Below are 11,634 nucleotides of genomic sequence, written 5' to 3' on the forward strand. Positions count from 1 at the left end.
TGAGATTTCTTTGCAACCAGTAGCGCAAACTCTGCATATTTGGCACATTGAGGTCAGGATTTGAAAGGCTGCCTGCGCTAGTCTACGACCAAAGCTCGTTTATACTAAATCCTTTAAAGAACTGCCAAACGAGACATCTAAAAATGTAAGATATGGAAATGGACTGAGATTCTTACTGATTAGAAAATTATTTGCTTTAGTTCATGAGAATTAAACGAAAGATGTCCCAATGACTTAGAACGGTGTCTTTTTGAGTCCAACCACGTGCCCATGCCTGTGCATGTGTGTGTGTGCGCCATGCAAGGTGGGATTGCACTCTCATGCATCATCCCCGTGCGAAAAACAACGTCAGCAGTACAAGGCACGTAAGTGTCTGAAGCTGGGAAGTATTTTGTGTGCAGAGGGAGAGACGTGAGAAGATTCCCGCCACGGCTGTGTTTAAGGACAAGCTTCTCGGGGGAAACCTATTGGAGGCATTTCTAGTATAGACCACTGCTTCTCTGAGGGTCAAAGGTTCAACTGGTCGTTCCACAGTTCCAACACATCCGAGGCAAAAAGGCCGGGCGAGTGAGGAGTGAAGCTCTTATGGTCAGGGTCTTGGCACTGGATTTACACCTTCTCAAATGACAGGTCCTCTGAGGTGCCAAAGTTGGTCAAAATGTGGCTCGGACCAAGCACACACACACACTCATAGACACACAAACACACACACACACACACACACATACACATACACATATGTATGCATTAAATACACAAACACAAAAACACATAGATAGACACACATACACAAACATAAAACAAATGCACCCCACACACACACACACACACACACACACTTGCGCTCTCGGTCGTGACTTTGCCCTGTCTGCTGCTCCTCTGACAGCAGCAAGCATCTTGTTGAGCCCATTGATGAATGACCATAGATAGATAGCTAGCGGGCCTCCGCTAATCGACAACCTCTCTATCACTCTACCACCTCTCTATCATCCATTGCCTTTGTCCTCTTCCACCTCCCTCTCCTCTTCTTTAGCTCGGTCACGTGTTTGATTAGTTCCATTTAAGAGAATCTGCCCTTGTGGGTACTTGTGTAATGAAATACGTTCTGTGACATCGCGTAATAGCATCTGTCAAGCTGGTAGACACCTTTAGGTGACAAAATACAACCATTTCATGATTTATGCTTGGTACACACACGGCCATGCTGTGTGAGGTCATCCTGAGCTTTCGATTTTTTATCAATGACTATGGAACATACTACTCTCTATATAGCCTGCATAGAGTAGCATGCATTGGGACAGAAGCACTACAGTTCCCCCAGCAAACCTCCAGTCTCTTGCGGGGGAACCAATGCTCGGGGTCTGCCCAGTTAAGCCATCCTGTTCCTCTGTGCTTATGCTAGCTTTTGCTGACGCTGAGTGGTGCTTTGTAAATGGGCCAATTTCCCAGTGCCTTGTGATTTAGCTGGGCTTAAAGTCGTTAAAGAGCCGGTATTTGGTATCAGACAGGGTTTATGAGACCTGTGTGCTATAAATTGAGTCTTTAGACTCATAGCTGGTGAACATTTTGTAAATGTATGTAGTATTTATTGTGGAAGGGACCTCTACCCATTGCGGCATTGCTTTTCCCAAGCAAATTGGCATGTCTTGTTCAACAAAACAAATTGTTAGTGAAAATGACTAGGTCTTGCTTTGGTTGGGATGGGAGTTTTGAACCAGAAGTCTTTCGGCTCTGCCTTTCCCCTTACCCCCAGCGGGTCTCTCTCACACAACGTCTCTCTCTGTAGACATACATGTGCTCCCAACAGACCTTTTTCTCTGCTGTGCCACTTTGAACATTTTGTCTTTCATCCCTCTCAAAGGTCATCCTTTAATTGAGTGTGTTCTACTTCTCTTTGCCCCGACCAAAGCTTGGCCTCTGCCCTTATCTCCCCCTTCCTGATTTCTCTCCCCCGCCCAACCTCTTGCTCTCTGTCTCTCAAGCACTCTCTCCTGCTTGTTTTCTAGAAGGCCTCGCTACCTCTGGCCAGACGGTTTTTAATCATTTATTCAAAGCCCATAACGGAACGAGCAAAAATCCACTCTTGCTTGCTTGGCGAGTCGAAATGGGAGAATGAGAGAGAGAGAGAGAGAGAGAGAGAGAGAGAGAGAGAGAGAGAGAGAGAGAGAGAGAGAGAGAGTACAGCAGGCATTGCTGCTCCATTACTCTCCGATTAAGAAGCCATTTTTTCAGCACACCGTAGAGGACCCTCCTCCCTGACTTCTCTCTGGTTTTATCTCTCTCTCTCTCTCTCTCTCTCTCTCTCTCTCTCTCTCTCTCTCTCGCTCTATAAAAAGCTCCTTCAAGTGGATGTGTCCGTTGTAGGCCGATGTAGGATATTGTGCTCCTCCTGCATAGTGTTGTTTTAATGGCTGATCCTCCAAAGGCTAAGGTAAAGTGCAATCAAAGGGAATTCTGCTGTGTTGGAAAAATGTAATACATGTAGGAGTGTAGTACAGTGGAGGTCTTTAAGTAAGAAGTATTATTGTATAGGCGAAACACTATTTAGAGTGTCGCATTTCCTCCTTGTCTCCTTGTTTCCTTGTGCTTGATCCCTTTTTGACCCAAGAAGCAATTTGCAGTTTGGAGCTGGACACCTGGGACTCTTGTGCTTATGACCTTTCTTTAAATGTCTAAATAATCACACTATTATCTCTACAGTGGGGGCCCTTGACACCAAGCAATGGCATATTGTGGGGACGTTTTGCCTATTTAAATTTTGCCCAACTTCCTTTTGCAGAGGAACTCATATAGGACAGGCCTAGGGGCCTTACGATGGTGGGATCAGAGGGCTAAAGATCTCAAACATGAATAAATAAAAGTGTAGACTTATGAAATTGGTTTAATCAGGAAGACAAACTGCGGATCAATGAGGACTGTGTGAGGCTTTGAAGGCCGGAAAAGCCGGCCAATCGATGGAGAAACGTCCACTTGATAGCGTCAAGCTTCAAAGCCTCGTTTCATTTGCAATGCTCTCTATGAGAGATCTTTAAGTGGACCAGCAAGCCGGCGCACCCAGCAGTAAAACGTCAGGCTCTCCTGGTTACCCTTGTCTGTCTTACTGATCATCCTACCCTTGAATTCTTTTACTCTAACTTTGTTTTTCCTGATTTTTTTATCTTCTCACACTTTGTTTCCCTTTTTCACCTTCGATCCTCTTATGAATTGGTTTAGAGAGAAAGGGGCCTTGATTAGAACGACCTCTTGCTATTTCCCGCAATTACAGGCTTGAAAATTGCAAGTCTTGCTTAAATGCACTAAAATACTGTCAAACACAAAAACTGAATGCCACTAAATGTCATGCACACTGCTGAGCAAACACTTTTGGAAAAAGTTCTCATAATTGTGACCAGGCAGAATAAGGTACAAAAAAGTACAGAATTACCTCAAAATGCAGTGTGTTCTTCTTACTTTGCTTTTTCGCAGTTTTGTTTCCTATTTGTCACCCATCCTTCCTATTGCTCCAGATCTGACCTCTTCTTGGTTTTAAGTCCCCTTTTCCCCTTCATCAAGAGTGTTGTCATCAACATATGGGCTTATTGGTCTTCAGTGCTGTGGCTACCTTCTGCATCCTCTCTCTTTGAAGTATGAAACTATACCCGGAAGCCTACTGATGTATAAACATACAGTGCAGTGGCCGGGGGTTTGCTGAAACACTTGCTTTTATTTCTCCCTCCAAAGACCCTTTGTTTTATTATATATGGTCTCCGTACAGAGTACGGGTCCTCTGGGCTTTAGCTCCTCTTGGAAGAAAGCAATCCATTTTCAGATCTCAGGAGGGGTGGAGGACCTGCTGGCAACACTGCAGTTGAGTGCTCCTCTTCCACATCCTCGGAGACTCTGGGGTCATTTTGATGCGTTCAGTTTGAAGTTGCGGATAAAGTTATATCTATACGATGGTTGGAAGTTGCTGAAAAGTGTGTGTGTTTGCCTTAGTCTGTGTTTTGAGCTATGCTTCAAAATGTGGATTTAAAAAGGTTTACATTTTGGTTGTAGACCAAACTTTGTCATTTAAACTAAACGTGTGAAGTCTTGACGACACAAACTGTTACTTTTTGGGGTTTCTATCAATGCAAAGGTGATTGAGCAAGGACCCATAAGAAGGAAACTCAACCCGCTGACTTCCTCCTCCTGCTCCTCCTCCACCAGGAGCAGAGTCCCAGCAACGCCACATCCCTGGCCATGATGCAGGAGCCCCAGGAGGTGGTGGAGGAGACGGTCACCATCGAGGAGGACCCTGGCACCCCCACCTCCCATGTCTCCGTGGTCACCTCCGATGACGGCACCACACGACGCACAGAAACCAAGGTAGGTGACGCCCCCATTAGTGTGGGCTGAGGCTTAGGCTTAAGGCTTACAGCTTCCAGAAGTGAAAGGGAAGGTTCCGTGCCGTGCTCCGCTCTGCACGCACATTGCGCTTTTTTCTGATTTCGTCATTCAGTAACTGCATATCCACAAGTGCTTATACCTTATATGTAAATCCATATGGTTGAATGAAAACACTGAACATGTATACAAATATGCCATTTGGTGGATGATTTTATACAATGTTTCTTGCGATGCAGCGAGCGTACACATTCTTATCGCTGGCTGGCTATCGAACCCCTAACCCGGGTAAGGTGAGCTAGACCGGGACCACTTAATTAATGCATTTGGATGCATAAACATGAACAGTGGATGTGTGAGGGAATAACGAGTTGTCCCAAGTTATTTTTTTTTGTTTTGCAGGCTCCACATTTGAGTTTGGAAGAAAACAATTAGCAGTGTTGGTTGAAACACAGCCACGCAAGCGAGCCTCGCTCACAGTACATGGCGAGAATTTCACGTTTGTTAGAGTGAGGAAATCCCCTTTGATCTATTAGAATATTGCACGCCGTCATCGCGGTGGATTACAGCCTCCCAACAGCATGACACCCGAACCACTCTCGGGCTACTCTTAAGAACTTCTAATCTCATAATCCCCCCAGCCCAGGTCCGTAGGAGGTCTGTTTGTTTTGCATGTGGTTAGTGTATAATTGTGTGGCCGGTGTTTGGTGCCTCATGCTTCATGGTGGATCACTGTTCTTGACTTGCCGTCTTGCCTGTGTTTCGTTGTCTCTATGTAAGGATGTGTCGGCTCACGCCAAGGTGAGTGGACTTCATTTTACGCTACGCAACACTTCACTTTGGCTGAGGTCACCCGCGCCACCGTTTCGTTCGCGCCCCCCCCCCCCCCCACCCGCACCACCAGTGCAATGCCGCTCAAACATGCTCTGCCTCGTTACGGTGATGTCGTATTTTGCATTGCGCGGCACTGCGAAAGTGGGTTCTCTGAAGTGGGAGAAATGCAAAATAGTAAATTATTTTAGGCCGTCATTCCCTGCTTGCTTTTTCCACACTTATTGGATTATCCTGGATTCTTCTTTCTCTTCTCGCTCTTTTGCACGTTATAGCCCTCCCTCTCTCTCTCTCTCTCTCTCTCTCTCTCTCTCTCTCGCTCTCTCTCTATCACACTCTCCTCTCTCTCCAACTCCTGCTCCCGTTTCCTAGAGGCTCTATCTATGAAAACACACCAGCAGCAGCAGCAGCAGTCTGTGGGCTGCTAAGCTGTTAGCCGGCATGGTATAGACCTGCACAGGGGCAGCGTTGGCTCAGCGCTACGCCGACGGCTGCCAGGGGCTCCTAGAGGACAGCCCTGCCGCAGAGCGCGGGCTCCTGTGGGGCCCCGGCGGGGACTGTAATTAAAAAGCCTTTCTTTAATCCCCCTGTATCGAAGCTCACACAGCAGTAGTCCAACCGCCCCCCCAGATCTGTTTAAAGCACACGGAGGGGGGATGGGATGTGTGGCAACACACAACACATAAACCTACGTAGATGAGTCACATAAATCTGCATTCACACATACATTGAAACCGCGCCGTTATACACCAGAATACAGGACATGTATTTACTATTTATCATGATGAGTCGTTTAGCAGATGGTTCTAACCAACACGACTGATTGACAGACTGTAATTCTTGCCACAGACTAGCCGACACTAGCCCATCCTGCCCCATAAATGCTTTTCACACTCCTACACATACACATACACGCACACAGACAAAGACTGTAAGCGATGCAAAGAGTAATCATTGGTGTGTCGAGTGGGTCGAGACCGGAAGGGCAGCCCCGTGGGAGGAAGAGACAGAAGGCTGTGTCACGTTGAAACAGCCAATCAGGTTCACTTTCAGGCCAATCTGCAAACAGATGCCCGCTGATTGGTGTTGATTGAGTGCAGATTAAAATCTATAGTTTACGGTGTGTGCGAGGGAGTATCCTTTGCACACACACACACACACACACACACACACACACACACACACACACACACACACGCACACAAACACACACACACACACACACCCTTTTATCAAAGAGTAGGGGTGTGGGGGGGCGAGGGGGGTGTGGATGGAACTAGCGTAAACAAAGCCCATTAAATGTTTTGGATGGAGTTGCCAGTTTTCTTTTCCCTCGCATTGGATAATCAGCCAAACATATCGGGAGGCAAAATGAATTAGGCACCCAATTTAAATGCCTGCCCCATCAGACTTGTGTGGACCCAATATATCTGTCATGGCTGTGGCATTACATAACACCAGTTGTGACACTAGAAAGTGAGAGACTAAAGGGGAAAAATAAAATATGTCCTCGGGTTGCGGGCTCCCTACCAAATCATCTAAGCAGGCAGAAACTGAAAAACAGCAGCGTCTTATTGCGTCTTTGCTTTGTCTTAAGTTGATTTACACAGCTGAGTTACTTATTGTCGCAATTTTAATATCTGCGTTTTGACAGAGGGTGTTTGACAAAGGCAATTATGAGTATTTGAGGAGCAATTAAGACTTCCCTGTCATTATCAGCGAAATAACCATGTTTTGGTTGAGTTTCTGTACTTATGTAAATGGGACTTGTTTGTGAGTGTGCATCAACGAAGGGGTTTCAGTGTGTGTGTGTGGGCACGCTAATGAGATCAGCCTCCAAACCCACCCGTCAATTCCCAGCATGCCCTGCTTCTCCTTGGCCACTCTCCAGGTCTTTCTCTATCCACTCCTGGCAGAAGGAGGGAGTCAAAGCCTAGCTGTATTCTTGGAAAGTGGTTGAGTGGACCAATAAACACAGCACTCCTTTCCCTTTTTTTTTCCCCCCCTGGTTGTGGATAGGAGGTAATGAGAGTGGAGGTAGACCACACAAACAAATAAACATTTCCCAGGGGACTGTGGGGAGTAAACCCGAGCGGTGGAGAGAGGCGTACTTATTAACTCAAAAGCCAGATGTCAAACAGAGCCGCTGAATTTGCTGCCGGGCCGCTAGTGCCACCGCCGACGTAGCGCTCGCGCCTGGGAACGGTTCAGCGCCTCTCTCTCGGCCGAATAAATACCTGTTTTCTTAAACCCCATCCCAACCCCACCCCCAATGAATCCCACATCCAGGTGACCAAGGTGGTTAAAACCGTCACCTGCCACACCTACCACCCTCTGAGGGCGACCGAGAGGCGGTCTCCAGGAGAGTCCCGCCCCCCTGCGTCCGTCTTCACCGGGCCGCCGGAATCCACCCAGTTCACCCCGCCCCGGGCGCTCCCAGTAAAATTCATCCCCATTCCCCCTTTGTGTGGATTGCTGCCCTCCTCCCCTTCCCTTCCCCTCACTCCCCCTCAACCCTAGCACTCCTCCCATGTAGCTCACTAGAGAACTACTAAAACACCTTTTGATTGTCTAATCCACGCCAAATGTTTAAATAGTTGTGATTTTGCCATGGTTGTTATTTTCTCTAGTAAGGACTCAAGCTGGAGCGTCGTGTAGATGACGTCATTCTTAACAGTACTTATTCCCTCCTATGTACTTAGACTCACACAACATGAGAACGCAGTGGTACACGTCAACTATTTTAGGCTTGGTGAGCAGTCGAGGGCCTGTGCATCTGACAGCAATGCACATCGGAACCGGCACGGATTCGGCACGGATGCAAAGTTAGCACGTACACACACAAATATGCACAAACTCGCACGCAACATGCCGAAGATCATGCTTAGATATTCCCTTTCAGCCTTGTTTACGTCGGCTGTATTTCAGTGTGTATCACAGAGGCCTCTGAAGCCGTCTGTACTAGGGGCCCGCCGCCTTTCCCGGGCCCCATCCACAAGCATCCACCCCGCTCGGCATGGTATCCGAACATGGAGTGAGCCTCAGATCACATCAAACGCGGGTTTGAAAACGTGTGATGCTTGCCTTCTTCGCTTCCCTTGTCAGAGCTCCTCAGAAGTTCTCCCCCCGTGTAGTTAAGGCTGAGTGTGGAAAGCCGCGATCTCCGGGACAGAAGATGCAAAGGAATGCCAGCAGAAATGGACAAATAGAATAGACGGCTGTTTGACGGTGCGGCAGGCACACATCTTTGCATTTCAGATATTCTGCAACAGAATAGCCTTCTGCTAAGTCACATATGTATTGCTTTGGTCTTGATGGGCATCTCAGACAAGGGGGTGGCGAAGCGTGTCTCGTGCCAATGTAGCCAGCCCCTGATTGGCCCCTGATCGTGAAGAAGCTTCATTAAGAGCCTCGATGTGATAAGAGAAGCATTCCAAGGACATGGCTACAAATTGATTATCTCAAGCATTAGCAAGTGCATCCACAGTACAAATACTCCACTAATCCATTATTAATCCACATCGTGGTTGCTAATTGCAAAGTGCCATGCAAATGTAATATAATGGTTGAATGGCTTGGTGTCCTGGGAAGGCTCTGAGTGTTAGACCCAGAAACACTCTTGCCAAACCATTAGTGGTTCCACTACCGCTGGTTTAACGGTGACCGTAATGACGGAGGGCTTGTGTCCCTGCATCCAACTAGCTTCTTCAAGGACACACTCAAGCTCTAGCGGGTGGATTGAGTGGACAATTTGAGTAAAAGTGAAGGGAAGCATCGTTATGCACGCTTGTGCTGAATTAACTCAATTTGTTTGTTGTGATTTCACCTCATCGGAATGCCTCCCCCCCCCCCCCCCCCCCACCATTCCTGACATCAATCAGAACTGCGAACTAATTGGAAAAAAAGGCCAAGACGCCTGTTTCAATAATGGGACCAATCGGTTGCTTGAAAATGAAACAGCCATCGAAATCAGCAGTGAGTGATGAAAGTGATTTCTTTGGACCCTACCTTGGACGACTCAATCTGTCTCCGTGGGAATGGAACTTACTTGTCAGAAAGACAACCACAAATGAATTAAGCCCTGAATCCCCTACTCCGACAACCCCCACCCCCCCTACAACTCCACGCCACCCAAAGCGCCCCCGCCCACACACATCTCGATTAATTTTCATCAACCTCATTAATTTTCCAGATTAATTTATAGCCGTGGACAAAATAGGCAATTATCGGCCACCGCGGAATCCATTGGGCAGCAAATTGCTTTCCCTTCCCATACTTTGGGGGGCTGTCTCTCTATATTCTGCTGCCTGGGTCTGAGGGGCCAGGCGAGAGTTTATTATTGAGTTATTTGGCGTGAATGAGGTGTCTTGAGCTGATACAGACACGGGGGCCCATTTGTGTACTTTCTGCAAAGTCATGGCCCCTATTGTGTGGCGTCTCCGCTGAGCGTGGCGTCTCCTTGTTCCGCTAGTGATGAGCTGTTCTCAAAAAGGGCCTTTTTCAGATTCCCAGTATGCTGAGTCACACGCTTCAACTCCACTGAGGTAGCCATGCGGCTTCATGTAGCCTCGTAGCTTTGACGTAGCCTTGAGGCTAAATGTAACCTTATAGCTTGATATAACATTAGAGCTTGACGTAATGGATAACTGTGACCCACATCACCTCGCTTTCCTCGTGTTTATACTTTGACTTTTGCGCTACATATTCCAAGTCGATTCCCCTCTCTGAATCTGATACCATTTAAACTCTGTGTCCCCTCTAGAGTGAAAGTCTTTACGAAAAAACTGACGAGGTAAAACCGTTTTTTTTAGATGAGTGTGCTGTAAAAGTGGTGCGTTGCTGCTTTCATAACCATGCCATTGAAGAGGCTATAATGACAACGACATGAAAATTTCATACACTCAAATAGAAAAGCACAACACATTTTCTCAGTTCACAAAGCGTTGTTGTTGGGGGGGGGGGGGGGGGTTATCCAGGGAGGCGTCACCCAAACCACTGCAGCGCACTGCAGTCACGTCTTCAAACAAGCTAACACCTTCAAAACAAGCTAGTGCTAACGCTCGCACAGAAACTCTTGCACTAGTTCCCCCCCCCCCCCCCCGTGCTCCTTCTGGCAGCGTTTTCCTTCTCTGTTTTTATTAACTGTTCACTCTGAACCCCTTTAAACATCACGGGAGCGCCATATCAAGTGGTTTCCCCAAACACTTCCCCCCTTCTTCCGCTAACACCTAAGCCTAAGTGCTGCTGACTCCCAGGGGGGGCTGTATCTCACCGCCGTCTCCTCGCTCCCCCTCCCCCACCCCCTCCCTCCCTCCCCCCCTCCCTCCCCCTCAGGTCACCAAGATGGTGAAGACGGTGACCACGCGCACGGTCCGCCAGGTGCCCCTGGGCCCCGACGGCCTGCCTCTCCCCGAGGGCTCCTCGCCGCTGGGCAGCTACACTGACTCCATCGACCGGCGCTACGTGAAGAACGGCGGCGGCGGCGGCGAGCGCTACATGACCCCGCAGGCCTCCTCCACGCTGACGCGCGGCTACAACAACACCTCCTACAACGCCTCCTACAACAGCGAGCTGCCCTCCTACGGCAGCTGCGGCGGCGGCGGCGGCGGCGGCGGCGGCGGCGGCGGCGGCGGCGAGCCCCCCGACGCCCAGTACGCCCGGCACTACGGCCTGCACGATGGCTACGGCGACGGCGCGGACAACTACGGCAGCCTGTCGCGCGGCGTCAACTTCCGGCCGCCGCGCTACCCCTACATGCCCAACAGCTACCGGCCGGAGAACAGCTACACGCTGCCCAGCCGCAAGGATGACTACGGCGGCGGCCACCACGGGGCCCAGCCCCAGGTGCTGCCCATGGGCGGCGGCGGTGGCGGCAGCGTGGCCGAGCTGAACCGCTCGCAGCCCGAGCGCTTCCAGGCGGAGCCGTACGGCCTAGAGGACGACCGCCGCAGCCTGGGCGGCGAGGAGGAGGAGGAGCCCTACGAGCTGGAGCCCGACTACTCCACCGCCGGCCGCCGCACGCTGCCGGGCGCCACCACGCGGGGACGCAGCCACCGGGAGCCGCTCCGCGACGGGCCGCGAGTCAGGTGAGGAGCGGCCGGGCGGGAGGAGGAGGAGGGTGTGTGGGTGTGTGTGTGTGTGTGTGCGTGCCTACCATACCACTACCAACAGAGGTTCTTATCTCACACTCAGTGCTTTCTCCTACCGCTCCTTCCTATCTCCACGCACAAAAACTAGAACATATGATGTATATTTAGTTTAAATATTCTTTCCAAGTGTCCTCCATGTGCTATAATACAAAAAACATAAACCACGTAATATGAATAATATTTATTCTACTTTTGTATATGAATGTGGGCATTACGTTTCTATGGGAATGAGAGTGAGCCGTCAGCAGCAGTTGTATTATATAGACTGTAGGGGATTGTTCTAGTTACA

The 11,634-nt window shown here is 49.1% G+C and overlaps 1 protein-coding gene across 1 annotated transcript; it reads left to right on the forward strand.

Moving 5' to 3' along the window:
• Nucleotides 1–4,188: 4,188 nt before the first annotated feature.
• Nucleotides 4,189–11,286, forward strand: LOC311370896 (splicing regulator ARVCF-like; the record flags this gene model as incomplete). Its single annotated transcript, XM_084489189.1, has 3 exons — nucleotides 4,189–4,347; nucleotides 5,146–5,166; nucleotides 10,531–11,286. Coding segments are annotated over 3 exons (936 nt in total), but the record flags the coding sequence as incomplete, so codon positions are not given.
• Nucleotides 11,287–11,634: the final 348 nt, after the last annotated feature.

The sequence above is a fragment of the Micromesistius poutassou genome (assembly GCF_964030765.1).
Source record: "Micromesistius poutassou genome assembly, contig: SCAFFOLD_1371, whole genome shotgun sequence".
Taxonomy (NCBI): domain Eukaryota; kingdom Metazoa; phylum Chordata; class Actinopteri; order Gadiformes; family Gadidae; genus Micromesistius; species Micromesistius poutassou.